The following is a 21042-nucleotide window of genomic DNA, read 5'->3' on the forward strand; positions in this document are numbered from 1 at the left end:
AAATATTATACCTGTTATTATTTATATAAACATCTGCAATGGCACCAAGAAGAGGAAACTCACACGAGTCATGGTAAACATTTTACTGATTATAATTTGTAGATTATTAAATACTGTGTACTTGTAACTGAGCATACTTCCACAGTCTGATAATAATGGTTTGTGACGGCAGTTTCACACAACTGTTTCAAAAGCATGTGTGAATAAGGGAGAAGAGGGTAAAGCACATGCACCGCTGGGTATATCCCATTTATATTTCCAAATTTGGAGTACACCAAGACGTCCTGCTGCTTTTACTCCTTTGACGCAGGCACGAGGCCATCTGCTGAAGCCACACTAGACTTAATAGGCCTCTGACACATGAATCATTCATTGGCTCTGGGTTGCATCTGCCTTGTTTTCCATCCCAGCTGATAGATAGTTGGTCTCCCACTTTGGATTTGAGTATCAATACACAATGATCTTGAAGGTGCTATACCACAGTGCTAATGGTGGAGGACTCTTCAGACTGGCCCGGTCTGTTGGGCAAAGACTTTAGATATTCCAAGTGTCTGCGTGCATCCTCCTGATTAGCTCTGACATAATAGACCAGGTAGGAGATGACCATAGTGAACCAGCCAAACATGACCACCAACATGGCGACATCTGTAGTCCTCCTCACATAAACACAGAGGTCGATGTCTGGTGCTAGGAGGAAGGCGAGCCCTTGGACTCCTATCTCCTCTGGCTCAGCAGTGTGGCACACAATGCCTGTGAGAGAGGCAGGCTCCAGGTCAACACGCAGCAAGGCCATCTGCAAGTTACAGTCACAATGCCAGGGATTGTTGGTGAGGTTGGCACGAGCCCTCAAGCCCTCATAGGGCTCGGCCTTAAAGTGCTCTAACTTGTTGGCTGAAAGATCCAGAAACTGTAATGATCCCAGTCCATTGAAAGCCCCTGGTTCAATCTGTGTTAACTCATTGTGTGATAGATCCAGTTCAACTAAATGTGGCAGAGCAGCAAACGCATTCATTGGTATTTTCTTTAAAGAATTATAGTCCAGAAAAATGTGTCTGGTGTCATTGGGGAGATCTTGAGGGATCTCAGTTATCTGCAGTTTGCTACAGCGCACAGTTATGCCGTTGGTGTCACTCTCCGTGCAGTAGCAGTTCTTGGAGCAACTGGTGGCAGCGTGGTGAAAGCAGAAGGTCATTAGCACCAAACTGTGGAGCAGCAAGCACATGACCACTGAATGGCGCAGGAGCCAGTCCGCCAGCAAGGCCATGACGCACCACGGGCATGCTCCAACCAGGACCCCTGTGTGCAGCTCACATCAGCCTCCCCAGTAGCTTTTCTCTCTGAAATACAGTAAGAATACACAGTCGTTTGAACTGGGGGAAAGCTCAAAGTACACCATCTAGCGTAAATTCATTCAGTACATTGGGTTTTCTATAGAAACAACAGTATTACATAACACAGGAGAACTGTATCTGCAGCCGGCTTGGGAATACTTTCATGCTTGATTCACCGTTTCATCGTTTGTGGCGAGAAACGACTGTAGTTCAATGTCTGTGCATAAGTCGTAGGATCAAACGTCCCGCAGCAGCAGCACAGTAAACAAGCTGGAAGAGCCTTTGGTGTCAGTGTTATTCTTTATAATTGACATCCCTGCAGTGCAACGCTATTTCAGTGCACAACTATTAGAACGAGACATACTTCTTCACCCAGAGATTCCTCAGCAAAACCACCATTATTGTCTGTAACACTGGTGCTCTGCCCTTCATAGTCTGCCACACCTCAATTTGCTGAATATGAGGAAATGTAGTTATATTTTTAGTTTGCAATAAACCATTTCAACACATTTAATTGGTAACTCATTAACGCTCCAAAGGTATACATTGCTCCGCATCAGCAGTTAATGAGGTTTTAACAAACAATAACACAAGTAAAGGAACCACACAGGTTAACAGGACTCCTTGATTCCGTCCAAAATTACCCTGGGCTGTGCAAGGTCCACTTACCAAGATTAAAAAATGAAACCGATCTCTAAGTAAGTGCCAGTATCACATGACGTTGGGGGTAGAGGCCGGAGTGTAATGGCGATGCATGTTAAAGAAAGGGGGGCTAATGATTTGTCAAACAGGACATGACTAATAATGCTTGTTGTGTTACAACTCGGACACGGCTGCCAGACAACCCCAAAAATGAGCTGCTTGGTCCGATGGAGAGCGTTTCAACAGGAGGGAAGCTAACATTAAGTCTGTCATTCTACAACTATTGTACTGCAGCTGCTATTGAAGCGCATCAAAGGCCAAGCTTCCAGCTAATTTCATTTTGAGTCAATGGGTGCAAGCAAGTAAAACTACAGACCGCCTGACAGGTATTTTTCAGCGGATTCAAGGGAGAAGAACACGAACAATGTCGGTGAAAGACAGAAGAAAGTGGTGGACTTTTTTTTTCAGAGCGGAGTTAGATTACATTAACAACTCATAGAACATTGTGTAACACTGAGAAGACAGCAAGGAGAGCTGCACAGGAGATGCTGGACAGATTGGAATCTAATTGACAACAAGATCCACAAATACAGTATAATAGTGTTATAGAGTTCACTAGTTGTAGAGTGAAACACATTTGGAGAGTACAGAAGATCTGAATCCTTTTCAAAATGAGACATCATAATAATAATAATAATTAGCAATCAGTGTTAAAACCCAAATGCACAGACTATTGGTATGTACACACAGCTATTGTATGTGTAGGCCTTTATATTTATAGGTAGGTATGCGTGCTTACTTATGTGTATTTAGATATAGATATTGATATGGAAAATGGAGAAGAGTTGCTCTGAGGAGGTTGGGGAGAAAAAAATAATTAAAATGACATTGTATCTTATTTACCAAATTAAAAAAATATGTATATAGCAAAAAAGGAAAATCTGTTGGATCTAAAGCTTGAACCACAAAAATCCATTAATGGTAAACAGTAGGCCTTCCTAAAATAGTGCAACACCAAGAACAATATCTACTCTTTATTTATTGCAGCGTGTGCGTGATTCATTTAAAAAAAAGGGGTTAGGGTTTATCCCGCTTTACGGTTATGTCTCTCAATCATAACATTTCTTGATTTGTCATCAATGGCAAAAGGAAGCCATCATCCTCATTACAGCTTTTGGTCAACTCTATTTTCTCCACTATCAAATGAAGGCGATCTAAATTAAAACAATTAAATTAACCAGCCCCAACATTTCATAGCTTCTGAAGTTGTTTATTGAGTTATATCCCCGGTGGATGAAACCTAAAGATGCTTTAATGCAGCAGTAATCATATCAGTGCGCTCAGCCCTTTTCCTTAGCCAGTGTCTCCATTACTTCTCTGTTCCTCAGGGTCCAGCCCAAGTAAAAACATTATATTTTCTTGAACTGTGTCGAGATAGAACTGAATTGTACTAAAGGCAATCCTAACTTAAGTCGTCCTGAGTTTTAATAATATACGTCCCTAACTTAAAGCGTCCTATCATAATGATGTAGGCCTTTATGCACATTCATAACTTCATTAGATGTGTAGTAGATCTGTAACTTAAACAGAGAATTTCCTGAGTTACATTTTAAACATTAAAGAGAGTGGAAAAATACTCTGAAAGGACAAGATATAAGACGATTCTCTTTGGAAACGATACCCTGCTTAAGTTTGTCTGATGCCTTGGAACAGGCTGCATTATTTCCAATCTATTCACAACAGATAAAGCTACAAAGCTATAGAAAACATAGGATAAGGGTCTGGTGCACTCACGTGTTTGGTGCTTCTCGTCTCCGTTCCATCATGAGATCCGTCTCCGTGTGAACAAAACCATTTACACCATGAACTTATAACATCTCTATTGTAGAGTGAGCTGCTTTGCCTCCATCCGCTGCCCTCTCTCTCTTATAACCCATCAAACTTATTCACCGGGCTCGTCCTGGAGGAGCTGGAGGAGAGAGCCGCGCCGTGCCGTGCCACAGCGGCCAATGCGCGCAGCTTTTTGTGGTTTCCAACGCAACCAAGAAAAAGGATTAATCCTGTTGCGACTGACAAGGAGAAGTGATGCGGCGAGGGTAAGGCACAGAGACTGGCTGTGGTATGAGCCCCGGTAACGCTGCGCACATCAAACATTTATGCGCAAGCAAAGTTTAAGATGGCACCGCGGGGACCGAAGCGCGCAATGTTTTTTACGCGCAGAAAGAAACGGCATCAGTGCGTGCGTTTGGTGCCACTCAAATAACCAGACCCCCTTTGTCCTCTGCCTGACCTCTCTCTCACGTCCCTCTTCACGTTACCAACAACCGCACCATTGATTTTTTCCCATTATTTATTTATATCTATCTTACTTTTGATGTGCTTAGTTTTATTCTGAAAACCGTTACTCCAAAAGACAGTTACATATATGAACTATTTATGTTCTTTTAAAGATATACTATGTCACTTTTCTGGTGGAGGAGCTTACAGACAAACAAACAAATGAACTAACAAACAAACTCTTTTAAAACATGCATTCTTACTGTAAGCGGGGTCACCTCTCCAGAGATCTGACCTGTAACTTGACCTGGTGGTGTCACCTGCTTGGAGACATAAATAAGTTAAATGTGTATGTGGAACATCAAGCAAAGCAGTAGCATTCATGGATACAAGCAGGCGGTGCTCCAGCAGACAAATGTACAGAGCACCTTTAAACACATCTGAGTGAGTCTTATTAATAAAGTCCATCCTCATTGTGCATAAACTGTCTATATAATAAAACAAACATGAAGTAAGCAACATGTGACTTATGAAAGACTGCCAGCATGCAACCACTGACATCTCATCTCATTACATGGCAGCTTGTGTGCTTTTCTCTTTTTCTTTTGACATTCTTTTCCATCTTTGCTTTGCTTTTCTGAATTACCTCATTCCTGTTACTGACGACCTGTTGCTAATTACCTAAGTGACTGCATGCTTTAAGTGCCGGAGCTAAGCCCGTGCACTGCAGTCCGGAGCCCTCTGTAATCGTGTTTGATCAGTATACTTGTTGTTGTCTGCTTCAGGACCTCTGCCCGTCTCCAGGCCCTTTTTCCTGCCTGCTGCCAGCTGATAAGAACCGCCAGTCTAATCCAACATGAAAACAGTGCACGCCTTCTGGGCTCTGGGTGTGGAGGACTCCTGCCAAGCACCCAGGCGTATATTAACGGAATTAAAATCAATCGCTGCGCCACACTGCCTGTCGAAGGATCAGCATCATGTTTTATTGTCTATAGCAAAGTAAATGCATGCAACGTTTTCGCACCTACAAATGGCACTAATTGAATTGACGAGGAGTCCTGCCTAACATTTTTGAACTGAACCTAAACTGATTTGACTGTGTTTTATTTTTGTAAGATCACATAAAGGCCAATGTGTGTATACGCCCAGGATGTCCAAGTTCACACAAATCTTGAGCTCTTATAGGAGCCATAATGCAGCAATTACCATACAATCAGATATGTGGAGAAGCATATGACAGGAAAAGAGCGGAAAACAGGATTACACTTTTCATCGATGGAGGAGAAAGTACTGGCAGGCAATCTATTCCTAGCTTTATCTGATTACTTCAAAAGCTGCACTATGGTTGGCAGATTTAGCAGCGCAATATTGTCAGGCAAGCATTAGGGCTGATAGACGAGACTTAAGTGCTGCAGGTTTTTATTTTTTAGTACTAAAACAGACCCAATTAGTTAAAGTTGGGTCCATAAATAAAAGTGAGCTTAACTAGACACATTTCCAAACTTTCTCCTTGACACTCAATTCTCTCTCAAAAGTGCTTGTACAAAAAAGTATATTGCAAAATGTAAAGATGGAAGTGGAGAAAATACATTCGATTTGACTCTTGTCCACGGCACTGTCTCTGCTAAGATCAAAGTCCTGCGTCGCTTTTGAGAGCATAATGTTGCCGTCTTTATCATTTATTTATTATTTCCTTGCTTTTTGATGGTGTGTAGAAAGTCTTCCTTATCCTTTGATGTCCCACGTCACTTAGCCAATACAAAGTATGTGAAAGGGCTGCAGTTCAGTATATGCTTGAATAGCTTAACATTAAGACTCTTATTCCTCAGACTTGAATAAAGAATTGTATTAACACATTGTGCCTTGTTTGCCTATAAATTATTTTACATTCCCAGATATTTTCATTGAGAAACCAGCTGATGAATAGAACTAACTAATAGCTTACAGTTGTGACATTTGCTAACATTTAATTGTGTAGCTGAAATCATAGCCATTACCTTTGCATATAGCCTGTCTGTAGCTATTAGAATTTTTTTGAGCAGGTTAAATGTTATGTTTCTTTAGCAACAGGATAGATGGGAATGGTTCTACTGCCCTTTCCAAGCAATTAATAATTCTTTGTCCTTTGCAGAGTCTTTCCGACATATTCACAATGTCAGCAGGGAGGAGAGCTAGCCTTAAAGGTCATGTGGACACAGCAGGAGAGCTGACCATCAAAACACGATTCAAGAAAATGCATGCACTGGGATAAAAATAAATATATATATATATATATATATATATATATATATATATATATATATATATATATATATATATATACATATTTGCCTCTATTATCAATTCACAAGCATCTAAATATGTGTTTGCATGAGAACATATAGACAGATAGGTACAATATCTTCCTTAAAAGTTCAAATTTGTGTCTCAATGTCTAACATAACGTCAACATTAATTTAGGTTCCATTTGGCCTTTTTGACCTCTTGGAGCAGGACACCTTACATCATTTGATCAGCCTTTTAAAACATGTCCTGGTTTAAAACATGTCCTGGTTTAAAACATGTCCTGGTTTAAAACATGTCCTGGTTTAAAATATGTCCTGGTTTAAAATATGTCCTGGTTTGACACACAGGTGAAGTGAACAGTGTCAGGCTGCATCAACATCATCTGTCCATCCTTTCCTCTGCCTAACAGTGACGCATCTAATAGATCCATGTGCTGCACCTATGGCCCACAGCATTGTGGGTCATTAATAAATGAGTAGAGAAAAGGTAGCTGTCTACTAAGAGTTGCTTTTATAGTGTCCAGGAGTTTCAAGGTCAGCAAAAGGCTATATAGCTCATCAAATAAAATAGCCAACCGTTATTAGTAGTTGGGTCTTAATCGGCAATGATACAAAAACATAGTGTAATCAATGTATAGCTATTAGGCCTAGTTATAAGCAATTAATAGAAAAGTACCCTACTTTGCATTTAACCCCAGCTCTGTTAACTAAACAAGATCAATAGCCGATGGTTATGAGTTTTTGGGAGTTTGGAAAGGCTTTATATTGAAATAAAATATGTTCGAGTACTACTCTAGGGATCTGCATTTAATTTATTTGTTTAAAAAAAAGAAAAAGGGGGGGGGGGAAGCTATTAAGATTCATTCAGGAAGCAAAATAATGTTTAATCGTTTCTGATTGGTCCCCGGGCTTTGTGTAGGCGGGCTTTGGCCACTGTTGCCTTCACTGATACGTTTTCGTCTTCACAATAAGAAAAACAGCGTTTCTATTGGTTAAATCATCAAAGCGGGTTTCATCTGATTGGTCCTCGGGGTTGGCGCGAGCGATGCCCTGATCGTTTCGAACTTTTCTGGGGAGACTTTTGTTCGCGGCCAGTTTGCTCACATCTGCTTTGATCTGTGCAAATCTAGTCTTAGGCAGGAATCCTTAAACTCTAAATATACATCCACTTTTGAATTTCATTAGACAGCGTTCTCGGTACACAAAAAACATGGCAGACCCACTTAAGGTAAGAGTGCCTTCTTTTTCTTCTTAACCGTGCAAATGTTTAGCGAGTTTACCGAGCTAACGTTGTTGCTTATCGTAAATGCTAACGTTAAATCAACTCAACCCCTCAACCGATCAAAGTGACGCATTCTGATTCATGAAAAGGCTTTGTTTCATTGTATAGTGACAATAAAATGTAATCTAAAGAGTGCAAATATAACTAAATCCTGTTTCATGCAGTCCCTGATTGAAAACAAGCCATTGGAAAAGACAAAGAAAGATCCAAAACGCTTGTCTGTGGAGAGGATCTATCAGAAAAAAACTCAGCTGGAGCACATTTTGCTCAGACCAGACTCCTACATTGGCTCTGTGGAGCCTGTTACACAGGTAGGACATGGCTCTCACCAATCTCTGGACTAAAGTTAGATTTTATCTGGAACTATCATTTATTCCTAATCATTTACACCTATCCTTTACAGCATATGTGGGTGTATGATGAGGATGTGGGATTGAACAGTCGCGATGTAACATTTGTCCCTGGTCTTTACAAAATCTATGATGAAATTCTTGGTGAGTATGCGTGTGTAAATGCCCTCCTTTAATAAAGCCATCACCCTGAGTACATTTAATTTGTCTTATAGTAAATGCTGCTGACAACAAGCAGAGGGATCCAACCATGACCTGTATCAAAGTCAACATTGACGTGTAAATGAAACTTTAAACATGTACTTTAATGTACTTTTGCGTAAACTACAAAATAATTCCTTTTTTCTTCTAGTGAAAACAACACTATCAGCGTATGGAATAATGGAAAGGGTATACCTGTCGTGGAGCATAAAGTTGAAAAAGTGTATGTGCCTGCTCTCATTTTTGGGCAGCTTCTCACCTCCAGCAACTATGATGATGAGCAGAAGAAAGTCACAGGTCAGACTGTCTATTTTCCCCTTTTGACCAACACATTTACATAGACTTGAATACTTTAATTCGCTTTGTAATTTAGGTGGACGTAACGGATATGGCGCTAAGCTCTGCAACATCTTTAGCACCAAGTTCACTGTGGAGACCGCCTGTAAAGAATCAGGGAAGACCTTTAAGCAGGTGAGGACATATTTCACTACTGGCTTCTTAAAGTGCTAATAGAAGTGACATTTGAGCTATTTTTTATTAAAAAATTTTTTAGACCTGGTATGACAACATGGGCAGGGCCGGGGATATCAACATCAAACCCTTCAGTGGACAAGATCACACTTGCATCACTTTCAAACCAGATTTGCAAAAGTTCAAGATGACCCTTCTGGACAAGGACACTGTTGCTCTGATGACTCGCAGGGCTTATGATATTGCCGGCGCCGCTAAAGGAGTCCGCGTGTTCCTTAATGGGAATCGACTGCCAGTAAGTATTCATGTATTGCTTTAATCAATGCTAATGTTGTACAAACTGTCTGACCTGTAGTAGTCTGTAAATATAACATAACATAACTCATGTTTAACATACAGATTTAAGAACAAACCCTTTTCTTTCTTAGATTGTGGATTTCCGCAGTTATGTGGACCTGTATTTGAAGGACAAAGTGGATGAGGTGGGGCAGCCCCTTAAAGTAATTCATGAGGTTGTCAATGGTCGTTGGGAGGTCTGCCTCACCATGAGTGAAAAGGGTTTCCAACAAGTCAGCTTTGTCAACAGCATTGCTACAACAAAGGTAATTTATTAAGGGATTCATTCATTATTTCTCTTAAGCAGTGGTTGGTTCATACTAAATTAATGGATTACACAACTTTGTCTTTTGACATATACTTTGCTGAGGAGATGGGGATATTGACAAAAATAAATACATGATTTATTTTTTGCATTATCTCTAACTATATTCAGAACTTAATTTAACAAAGCATCAGAAATGTGGTAGAATATGCCTGTAAATACTTTAGTTCAGGCAGATTACTTTATACCTTTGTTTAAAGTATTTTTGTTACACATCTCTCACCTGCCAGTCAAGTCTTTATAGTAAGCCTTGTTTTAACTGTGCCTCTTCAATTAGATAAAATAAATGGCTCTTCGCCTTCCTTCAATGCTAAGAGCTTGTTTGGCCTTTGTCCCAGGCCCATTCTGTCATAATGAAGACGCATAACACTTGTTTTGTTTCCGTCCAGGGTGGAAGGCATGTTGACCATGTTGCTGACCAGGTCACTTCTAAACTCATAGATGTTGTAAAGAAGAAAAACAAAGCTGGGGTTACGGTCAAGCCTTTTCAGGTACTTTTAATTTTCTGATCAACATTGTTTTGTGTGTGTGTGTGTTTTTTGTTTTTTTTTTACTACTTATACAGGAGCCCTAACTTTTGAAATAACATTAAATTGCTTTAAGTTGGTTTCTGCATTATTGTATCACAGATTATTGGATTTTTTATTTGATATTTCTATTTGTTCTTATCTCATGTATTTCTATTATATTTTAAATTCCCAAATTCTTTCAAACTTGTGTAACTCGATGTGCCTCTTGTTATTGGTTTTCAGGTGAAGAACCACATTTGGATCTTTGTGAATTGTCTGATTGAGAATCCAACCTTTGACTCTCAGACCAAAGAGAACATGACTCTGCAGCAGAAAAGCTTTGGCTCCACCTGCTCCCTCTCTGAAAAGTTTATTAAACAGGTACCAAGGAAAAATCCCTTTTGATTGTCTTCAAATTAGACCATTCACTAAGCTAACCTCACCAATTGTGATTCCATAGGCTAACACTTGTGGCATTGTAGAAAGTGTTATGAACTGGGTGAAATTCAAGGCTCAGACGCAGCTCAACAAGAAATGCTCTGCTGTCAAACACACAAAAATCAAAGGTGTCCCAAAACTGGATGATGCCAACGATGCCGGTAATTTAGATGCCTCTCAAATTTCATCAAAGCTTTTTCTGCTGCATCTTATGACTTTGGTTTATTTCGTGTAGGAGGAAGGAACTCTGTTGCTTGTACTCTTATCCTCACTGAGGGAGACTCAGCCAAAACACTGGCTGTGTCTGGTCTAGGTGTAATTGGCAGAGATCGCTATGGTGTCTTTCCCCTACGAGGAAAAATGCTCAATGTTCGAGAAGCCACTCATAAACAGGTTGGTCTCTTATTTTTAATATACAATGGTACAATTATTTTTTAACCAAATGTATATTTTATCTGTGATGCTGTATTTTAGATCATGGAGAATGCTGAGATCAACAATCTCATTAAGATTCTAGGACTCCAGTACAAGAAAAACTACAGTGACCCAGAATCACTAAAGTCCTTGCGTTACGGCAAGCTCATGATCATGACAGATCAGGTATAATTTTTGCCTCTGGTGTAAATGTAATGTGTGTTTGTGTAAGTACACTAACTCAACTCAATACTTTTTTGATGCAACAGGATCTGGATGGTTCCCACATTAAAGGCTTACTCATCAACTTCATTCACCACAACTGGCCTTCACTCCTGCAACACAACTTTCTGGAAGAGTTCATCACTCCCATTATCAAGGCAAGCTATTGTCTAAATGCTGAGGAATGCTATCATTTCTTTCTTTCTGGGTTCTGGCAGGGTTGTGATTGCCAGTAACTCGCCAAACGATTCCTTTGTAAAGTCTGCCATCTGGTGGCACAAAATCTCTCCTTCACAACTCACTAATAGATTTTTTCTTTTTTTCTTCAGGCATCTTGTAAGAAAACGCAGCTGTCCTTTTACAGTATTCCAGAATTCACCAAATGGAAAGACAGCCAGGCAAACATCAAATCTTGGAAAATCAAATACTACAAAGGTTTGTTATAAACCCCTGTGTGGTAGTATTCTACCAAAGTAAGCATCTTATGGCCAGAACAATGTCATGGTCCCACATGTGTGTCTGCCTTTCTTATCCTAATATTTAATTTGACCTGATGTAGGTTTGGGTACAAGCACATCACAGGAGGCCAAGGAATACTTCTCTGATATGCAGAGACATCGCATTCCATTTAAATATTCTGGACCTGAGGATGATGAAGCAATTACCCTTGTAGGTTTTCAGCTACAATCTTAAATTAAACATTAATTCAAGTGTAAATAATGGCAGTTTTAATGGCTATTTTGTATTTTGTTAGGCCTTTAGCAAGAAGAAAATTGATGAGCGTAAAGAATGGCTTACAAAGTTCATGGTTGACAGGCGGCAGCGCCGGGAGCACAATTTGCCAGAGGTATTAAGAGATTTTTTTAATGTTTATTTGTTCTATAATCCAATGATTATTAACTTTTAATGCTTTTTAATAGGACTTCCTTTATGGCCAGGCCACAAAATCTCTTTCTTACAACGACTTTGTCAACAAGGAACTGGTCCTTTTCTCCAACTCTGACAATGAAAGATCTATCCCTTGCCTTGTGGATGGTGAGCAAATAGTTCCTCTACCAACACAATTGTCAACAGTTACTTTGTACTTACTTGGATATGTATATAACAGGCCTTAAACCTGGCCAGAGGAAGGTGATGTTCTGTTGCTTTAAGAGGAATGACAAACGTGAGGTCAAGGTGGCACAGTTGGCCGGTTCCGTGGCTGAGATGTCGGCCTACCATCACGGAGAGGTGACTTTCTTTGAACTGTTAAAATGGTCATAAATATGTGTTGCACCATCAACATCGGTGACACTTTGGACTATTTTTTTTTAGGTTTCTTTGATGATGACTATTGTTGGGTTGGCTCAAAACTTTGTGGGCAGCAACAACTTGAATCTCCTGCAGCCTCTTGGTCAGTTTGGTACTCGGCTGCACGGTGGCAAGGACTCTGCCAGCCCTCGATATATTTTCACTATGCTCAGGTATGGAATCTGAAGTAAACCCATTTTGTATACACCGGTATATGCAGTGGTGCTGATAGTTTTTTTTTTTTTTTTTTTAAATCCAAAAGTTCCCTGGCTCGACTTGTTTTCCCTCAAATGGACGACAACTTGCTGAAGTACAACTACGATGATAACCAGCGCGTTGAGCCCGAGTGGTACATTCCCATCATCCCTACAGTGCTGATAAATGGGGCGGACGGTATTGGCACAGGCTGGGCCAGTAGAATCCCCAACTACAACGTCAGAGAGATCATCAGCAACATCCACCGTATGCTCGATGGAGAGGAGCCTCAGCACATGGTCCATACACTAACCTTTGACTATTTCCTCGGTTTTAATATGGACCAAATTAAATTGTTTTTGTTTCACAGCTTCCAAGCTACAAAGGCTTCAGGGGCACGATAGATCAAGTCATGGACAACAGCTTCTTGAACAGCGGAGAAGTCTCCATTATTGACTCTGAGACCGTTGAGATCTCTGAATTACCCGTCAAAATATGGACACAGGTTTGTAGTCATTAATTCACCTTTAGAATATTGGTAAATTGGTTTTATTTTTTACAATTTTGTACATGCTCCCCGTTTCAGACCTACAAGGAGAACGTACTGGAGCCGATGTTGAATGGCACAGAAAAGGTCCCCCCTCTGATCACAGACTACAAGGACTACCACACAGACACTACGGTGCGCTTTGTGGTGAAGATGGCCCCAGAGAAGTTGAGGGAGGCCGAAGCTGCAGGACTTCACAAAGTCTTCAAGCTACAAAACAGCCTCACCTGTAACTCCATGGTAATCTTCAATACTATGGGGAATATCTTTATTTACAAGGTGAGCGTACGTGACAATCGCTTGTGTTTTAGGTACTGTTTGACCATGTGGGCAGTCTGAAGAAATACGAGACCGTGCAGGAAATAATGAAGGACTTCTTTGAGTTGAGAATTAAGTACTATCAGCTGAGGAAAGACTGGATGACTGGCATGCTGGGAGCTGAGAACGCAAGGCTCAGCAACCAGGCCCGCTTCATCCTGGAGAAGATCCAAGGGACTTTGGTCATCGGTTAGTACAGAGCAGAGCCCGGTGTGTAAGGGAAAGTGATATCGACATAAAGTTAATTTGTTTCTATTTGCGTGTAGAAAACAAGCCGAAGAAGGAGTTGATCCGTATGCTTCAGGAAATGGGCTATGATTCAGACCCAGTTAAAGCCTGGAAACAAGCACAAGAAAAGGTAGATCATTTTTAGCTGTCTAATACGTTATTATTGAAATGAGTTTGAATAGTAAAATAAATGTGTTCATAACAGAATGATGAAGAGCTGGAGGAAGTTGGGGAAGATGAGGAAAAAGATGACTCCGGGCCAGACTACAACTACCTTCTGTCTATGCCCATGTGGTACCTGTCCAAAGAGAAGAAAGATGAGCTTATCAAACAAAGGGATGCCAAGGTATGTCACTTGGGTTAATCTCATTGTTGATTTATTTACTTCAATATCTGTGTTCATGTATATAATATTTATTATTTAGCTCACCGAGCTTAACACCCTGAAGAAGAAATCTCCATCTGATCTATGGAAGGCGGACCTTGCGGCATTCTCTGAGGAACTAGAGGTAATAATCAATCTTGCAGAATGAGTGTAATATTTTAGAACTGTTCAATCTTACCTTTCTACTTTTACATTTTGAATGCAATGTTTTAGCGCATTGAAGCCAAAGAGAAGGAGGAAAGTGCTGCGCCTGCAAAGGGAGCAAAAGGAAAAGTGATGAAAGTAAAAAAGGAGACTCTTCCTACGCCACAAGGTCGACGTGTGGTTCCCCGGGTCACCAGCACCATGAAGGCTGAAGCTAACAAAAAGAAAGCAGGGGGCAAGAAAGTCAAGGTTTGTACCATCACACTTTTAACCCAGCATAAAGTACTTTTACTGAGCTGTATTTTTGTCCTTTTAGAGTGAAGATATAGTGATGAAAATGGAATTCGGCGACGATGAAGGACCAGCGGAAGCAGACGGTGACACTTCTGCACCCCCCACTAAGAAAACAAGGGCCCCAAAAAAGGTAAAGGTGGAAGACGAAGAACCTGTGGAGGAGATGGGACTTGTAGCACGACTAGCCAAGAAGGCCACGACTAAGAAAGATAAGCGTAAGTGATGGAAAACATAAATGTATCTTAGATGTTTGAAAGCAGCTGATGTGGTCTTCTTTTCTTTCTTTTTTTTAGCACCATCAAAAACTGGGAAACAGACCACCCTTTCGTTCAAACCTGCAGTAAAGAAACCACAGAGGAACAAATGGTCAGATGACGAGGAAGAATCTAATGTGGAGGTCACGGACACCGAAGAGCCAGTCGCCCCAAGAGAGCGGGTTGAACGCAAAACAAAAGGTAACTCATTTGGCCTGTTTTGGTGTTCAAGGATTTCGTCTGCTTCCTTCAGATGCTATCAGACTCTAAATATTTGGAACAACAATGTCTCGCAATTTCCTGTTAGCAAATCTGCACCTAGCGCCATCTAAAATCAAACCAGGCTAATGCGTTTTGTTTTTGTTTCATAAGCTGCAGTAAAGTACAGCCTGTCCAGCAACGAGGACAGTGAGGATGAGTTTGACGATTGGGGAAAGAAAAGCAAAAGCAAAAAAAAAGCGGTCATTAGTGATGATGACGACGACAGCTTTGCACCAGACCAGAGTGTAGGCATAAGCGACATGGACTCTCCCGTACCCAAACCCATCGTGTGAGTACTACACTACAAATGTATGAAAAATCGTTGCATGAATGTTGCTCATAATATTCTGGTCCGATTTGACAGCAAGAAACCTGTAAAAGGCAAGACGACTAAGACCACACAAGAAAAAACGAGTTGTACGTATTTAATCCTATTTGTATTGCTCGACCAGTACTTGCTTAGTTGTTTGTGTTGCTAATGCCTAATGCTTACAAATGTACTATATACACATTTATTTGATGTACGTTTTGCTGCAGCATCTTCTGACAGTCAAGAAGCTCCAAAAAAACAAGCGGCTCCACCTAAAACAAAAGCAGCCGCTGCAAAGAAGCCTGCTGGGGCCAAGAAAGCTGCTGCACCGAAGAAGAAAAAGACACTAGGAGGTAATTGTAAAAACTGTAATGACTGATGTAATGGACTCTTTCCTAAATGTGTCTGCGCACTGGCATTCTTCATAGCAGCCGAGGTAGTCTCCAGTCACAATCTTTGTTTTCTTCCTAGATGCAACTCAGCCCTCCATCTTCGACGCCCTCTCCAAGCCCAAAGCTAAATCCGCAGCTGTTCAGAAGAAAGTGCCTTCATTCGACTCCAGCGACTCTGAAGCAGAAGAGAAAGTTCCCGCTGCAAAAGCCAAGGCCGTCCTCAAACGTAAGAAAGTGGAGAGCGACGACTCTGGCAGCGAATCGGACAACCTGATGTCGCGGCTCAAAGCTAAACCTGCAGCTGGGAACAAGGTGAGCCATCCCAACATCTCATTGCCGTTCATCAGTTCTTTCAAATTAACATATTTGCTTACTTTTTTTTCCCCCCAGAAAGCAAAGAAGTGGGTTGATGATGATGATGATGATGACAGTTTTAACCTGTCAGTCGAAGCCGAAGCATCAGTTCGAGCCAAATCCTCTCGCGCTAAAAAAGCTAATTATATCCTGGATTCAGACTCCGACGATGAATAAATCCACTCGTGTAGAAAGAAGACCAGTTCTTCAATATTTGTTCTATTGTCTTTAAAATATACTTTTACTCTACTTGAATGTGTTGCATAAATAGACAGCCTTTAAAAAATAGAATTGTAAATATTTCCATGTGAAGATTCGTTGTAGTTTTAAAGTCATAAATGTTCAATTGTTTTGTCCTGTTCAATGGTTTCTTTTGTAAATATTTGTATGGCTTTTCATTTAATAAAGTTTGCCATTTTTTATCACAGTTTATCCTTTGCGTTGGAGCTTTTGTAAACATGTTTTTTACGAGGGAGGACTTTTTATGTCGGCCTTCCATCTAAAAAGTTACATAGTGCACCTTTAATTCTCTATTGTAGGTCATTGATAAAGAATTCAACTTCTATTAGATGAAATATTCAGCTACACTATAATAAAATGAAGAGAGTAATGCACATAAAACATTCTGAATTCACTGTAGAGTAGATTTCCTGGTGACCAATCTATTTTTTTTATTCTTTTTTTTACTCCAATGAGACAAATTTAAACCCTGTATGAAACACGTTCACAGTTTCGTCCCTCGTCTCAGATCTTTCCTGCCGTTCCGGAAACTTTGAAAGTTCATCAAGACGTTTGCCATTCTTGAGTAAACATGAGCTGTGTCTGGGCTTCTTGATTGGTCTAGATTAGAATGTCACAGGCATTTCCTAGTCTTACCGCCCACTCAATTAGAGCTGAGGGTAAGAACTCAAACACACGCTTATTAGGAGTAAACTGACCCTGCAAGTGGAATCACCAAGCTCACAATATGAAAGGAATTGTAAGTAGATCTATATTTATAAGGAATAAATCCAGCAGCTTGTCTGTTTTTTGTCATTTTGAGTTGCTTATCTTCAATCTGTTTTGTGCGTAGTTGTACAACCAGTCCTGCATCTGTAGCACGTAGGAGCAGATTGTATGAGACTCAACTTGGAAGTACACATTATTTTAAAAGGTAAGATTATACAGGTTACTTCTACTTCTCAAATTGTAGTTGTAAAAAAATATAATATTATTGTTCATTTCAGGTGACACTGTGACTACAGCTTCTCTACTTTGGTGACGTTCAAAGACTTTTTGGTACTTTTTGGTCGTCTGGAAGGTTTAACTGAACCATAATGGGTGAATGGGGTTTCCTAGGGGGGCTTTTTGACAGCCTCCAAGCCCACTCCCCTATGCTGGGTCGCTTTTGGCTGTTACTCATGCTGGTTTTTCGCATTTTGATCCTTGGAACTGTGGCTAGTGACTTATTCGAAGATGAACAAGAAGAATTTGCCTGCAACACTCTTCAACCTGGATGCAAGCAAGTGTGCTATGACATGGCCTTCCCCATTTCCCTCTACAGATTTTGGGTTTTCCACATTGTTCTGATTGCCACCCCTTCTTTGCTCTTTCTTATGTATGCTATGCACCATCACAAGAAGAAGAGCAGTAGATCAAAGGACAGTCAGAGCAGTTGCCTTGACTACAGAGAAGAGATCAGGGTAAGGAGGTTCTACTTGGTGAATGTAGCTTTCCGAATTGTTGCTGAGGTTGGCTTTTTGGTGGCACAGAGGTTGCTGTACGGTTTCAAAGTTGAATCCCAGTTTCCATGCAGTCGCTTCCCATGTCCTTACACTGTAGACTGCTTCACATCACGCCCTGCTGAAAAGACAATCTTCTTGTGTTTCTACTTCATTGTGGGGCTTGTGGCGGCGATTTCTAGCTGTGCAGAACTGCTCTACAACTCAATAAAGTGGTTTTGTACGAGCCAGGATCAAGAGCAAGCCTGTCAAGCCTGTGACTGTCAAAATCTGCAAGGTTTTAAGCAGGAGGACGAAGGGGAGAAGCTTCAAGTGAACGTCCAGAACAGTTTGAGGACGAAGGGGGGAGCTCTGAGGACAAAAACCCCTAGAAAGGTCACTAATCAAGGACACAAGCATAGGCATGGCAGGTTGGTGAGCACTAGAACGCTCACAGTGTAACGTCTGCTACAGCTTCTACAAATGTTCTTGTGGTAAAACCTGTACACTGATGATAATGGTTTGACTGTATGATTTGTTTTATGCAACCTTTTGAAAAACATTGTTTTTCTATGTATGTTTGGGTAAATATTTGGGTAAATTGCTTCTCAGAATGGTCTGACTTTCGTTCATTTTAGAACAGGAAGTTGCACAGAAAGGCTTTGATGAGACCGACATTGTTTGTTCAGATGAGTCATTACTGTTTGCCACAAAATCAATCAAGGAGGAAAAAACTCTTTCATTTCAGTCCAAATTGTTTTCAAACCTCCCGTTTATTTCAACATCAAGAGAAGTCCAGCCAGGAATGTGAACATGTCTGATTTATGCTACTTTGTCTTTCATAAGCACAAATTTAGGATAATAATTTGGCTTCAATTGAGATTTCAATATTGATCATCTTCAAGGTTTAATTTAAATCTTTGTGGCCTGTTTTATTGATTATTTGAAACACTTTAGCATTTATTTTTATTGATATGTTTTGTCCCATGTATTTCTATATGTCAAAAATGAACTGTGACCTTATCTTGTGTAAATTCCAGTGTCACTTGCTTATACAACTGTTTCTGAATAAATACACATATACTTCTGTCTAATTAAACTAGAAGTATTTCCATAGAGGAAAGACATTGACTGATTGATATTTTAAAAGATTTCAATGAGTGAAACAAGTGTCTGACAATATTATATACTACCAGCAGGGGGACACATTTGACTAAGAAAAACTTGGAATAGAAGTAGAAGCCTGTTCATACAACAATGGAGGCAAACAGGGACACGTGACTAAGGACCATGGATCTATTATATTGTTAATTATACAGCAGTCTCTTATCCAGTACTAATCATGTCCATCCCTGCTTAGCTTCTGAGATGAGACTGGGCATTCTCTCTCTCTTTTTTAAAATTGTCTGCTATAAAACAAACATTACAAGACTACTGAGCAAAAAGACAAAGAAACAAGAAAAAAGAAACAGAGCAGCCCACAAAACACATTGAAAAAATAAAAAAGCCTTGTGAATTTGCCCATTTCAAGTACATTTGTTTCATTTTGTAAATGTCCAATTATTTCAGTCGAGTCCTTGACAGCTATTTTTGTCTCTGTCCTTCTCTGACAGGGTCTAACAGAATACAATTATTATTATTATTATCAGAATTCCTTCCAGACATATGCTGCCCGGTGGTGGAGTGGTTAAGGCGGCAGCACAGATGAGCAACAGCCGCAGTGTTGTCAGTTCAAACCCTGGCTCTGACAATTTGCTTCATGTCCGCCCTTCTCTCATCCTCATTCTACACTCGGCTGTCTTGCCTGGTAAAGCATGTAGAAAAAAGAAAATGTTCTTTCTAAACATGACATTTTGTGCTTTTCATTTAAGGTGTGCATAATGTTCCCATTCTTCATCTGTTATAACACAATTTCCTCCTTTTTCTCGTTCTATTTTTGATACATCTAGTAGAATTGTTGTCAAGGTAAGTAATAATACGTGTATATAGTTTTGATGTGAGATCTGGCATCCTCAACATTTGCATTCATATTTATTGCTTTGATAACATCAGTGGCTCACACAACAGCTTCTTATTTTGAAATAAGATCAGTCATTTCTTTACAATTCAAGCGGCATCTCCCTGGAAGTCTATTTTTGATCCGCATGGGCCCCCGCTGTTCCCTGGACACGTCCCATATGCAGATCGAGCTGTGCATAAAACCTTTGAAGTGCACACAGTTGAATTTAAGATGTGTTTTATGTAATGCCCGAGCTCCTCAATGGAACAAGGAAGTCAACGAGGATTAACGTCAAAGTGCAGTATCTTTTTCGTCTCTTCTCTTTTGTCTCTTCTGCCTTTCAATGTATAGAGGTTATTTTTGTATGTGGGAAGGAAGGCAGATGTGGAGAAATGTAGGTCACAATTTGTTTTTGCAGGAGATGGAAGCGCTAACATCTTTCTCAGCATCTTCAGTTTGAATGAGACACTTCAGGGGGTCCCAGCGCTGTACCTGTGTTCCCTGTCGCATTCACAGAGGCGCATTCAGTCAATGCAAAGTCATTCCCACACCACACAACACACAGCGCGCTAATACCAATTCTCTGTTTATCAGTTTGGGGGTTATTTCCGGCACACTGGTTGCCCAGCTAACTTTGATGGAGTAAACAAGTAGAGTTTTTGTTTATATGTTGAGAATGGCTCCTAAAATTATACTACAAACTAAAATAAGAAGATGTACTGTATAAGGGTACTTACAGTGTCATCTTGAATATTTAATTTCTATTTCTATTTGGCTCGAGCCTTCCAGAATGGAATGGATCGAGACATTGTTCTTGCCATGGTTCTTATTATTATAGTTCTTGCATGGTAATTTTGCCACAACTCGGGCATTTTTGACGCCCTGAACATTGATGAATGTCACACATGGGGACATAGACGCGATCGGTTGTGAGAACGCCCGTCGCAACAGTGCCGACTAGTTCAAAAAACTAGGGACAGTGATAGAGCTACCTTTGACCTCTGACCTTTGACGAGTAAAACGCACCTGGCAGCATCGCTCTATGATAAACAGGAAGTCAGCCATGTCGAATCAAAGTGGCACTGCCACGCTTGACTTTTTTTTTTTCAAAATCTTAATACTTGTCCTAGGTTTTTGTCCGATCGAGCTCAAAACAACACCCTTTGCATCTAAAGACATTGAAATTTAATAAATATTCAAAATAATGTTGATATTCTTTACGGTTTCCGTGTAACACGCCCTCAAAAAAGGCTTAATTTTCTTCAAGGACAAGTCACGCCTATTGGAA

The 21042-nt window shown here is 40.3% G+C and overlaps 3 protein-coding genes across 3 annotated transcripts; 2 read left to right on the top strand and 1 right to left on the bottom strand.

The window, feature by feature from the left end:
• Positions 1 to 3928, bottom strand: lrrc3ca (leucine rich repeat containing 3Ca). The gene is made up of 2 exons (XM_072456686.1): positions 3768 to 3928; positions 1 to 1337 (listed from the first exon to the last, which is right to left on the bottom strand). The coding sequence occupies exon 2, from the start codon at positions 1262 to 1264 to the stop codon at positions 473 to 475; it is 792 nt and encodes a 263-aa protein (XP_072312787.1). The 5' UTR covers positions 1265 to 1337; positions 3768 to 3928; the 3' UTR covers positions 1 to 472.
• Positions 3929 to 7635: 3707 nt separating this feature from the next.
• top2a (DNA topoisomerase II alpha) lies at positions 7636 to 16384 on the top strand. The gene is made up of 35 exons (XM_072456064.1): positions 7636 to 7763; positions 7982 to 8128; positions 8221 to 8311; positions 8383 to 8446; positions 8520 to 8665; positions 8742 to 8839; positions 8922 to 9134; positions 9268 to 9441; positions 9890 to 9991; positions 10253 to 10390; positions 10470 to 10608; positions 10683 to 10840; positions 10922 to 11047; positions 11131 to 11241; positions 11413 to 11518; positions 11643 to 11752; positions 11838 to 11930; positions 12004 to 12118; positions 12192 to 12313; positions 12398 to 12546; positions 12636 to 12867; positions 12939 to 13073; positions 13155 to 13355; positions 13427 to 13622; positions 13700 to 13791; positions 13867 to 14007; positions 14087 to 14170; positions 14260 to 14439; positions 14507 to 14699; positions 14778 to 14939; positions 15111 to 15288; positions 15364 to 15416; positions 15537 to 15662; positions 15781 to 16013; positions 16092 to 16384. Exons 1-35 carry the CDS (start codon positions 7746 to 7748, stop codon positions 16230 to 16232), a joined length of 4767 nt encoding a protein of 1588 aa, XP_072312165.1. The 5' UTR covers positions 7636 to 7745; the 3' UTR covers positions 16233 to 16384.
• Positions 16385 to 17320: 936 nt separating this feature from the next.
• On the top strand, positions 17321 to 18244 carry LOC140369026 (gap junction delta-3 protein-like). The gene has a single exon (XM_072456231.1). It carries the CDS (start codon positions 17372 to 17374, stop codon positions 18215 to 18217), a length of 846 nt encoding a protein of 281 aa, XP_072312332.1. The 5' UTR covers positions 17321 to 17371; the 3' UTR covers positions 18218 to 18244.
• Positions 18245 to 21042: the final 2798 nt, after the last annotated feature.

Source organism: Eucyclogobius newberryi, unplaced genomic scaffold (genome assembly GCF_026437365.1).
Source record: "Eucyclogobius newberryi isolate DKJ021-1_F unplaced genomic scaffold, fEucNew1.0.hap1 SCAF_20, whole genome shotgun sequence".
NCBI classification, from domain to species: domain Eukaryota; kingdom Metazoa; phylum Chordata; class Actinopteri; order Gobiiformes; family Gobiidae; genus Eucyclogobius; species Eucyclogobius newberryi.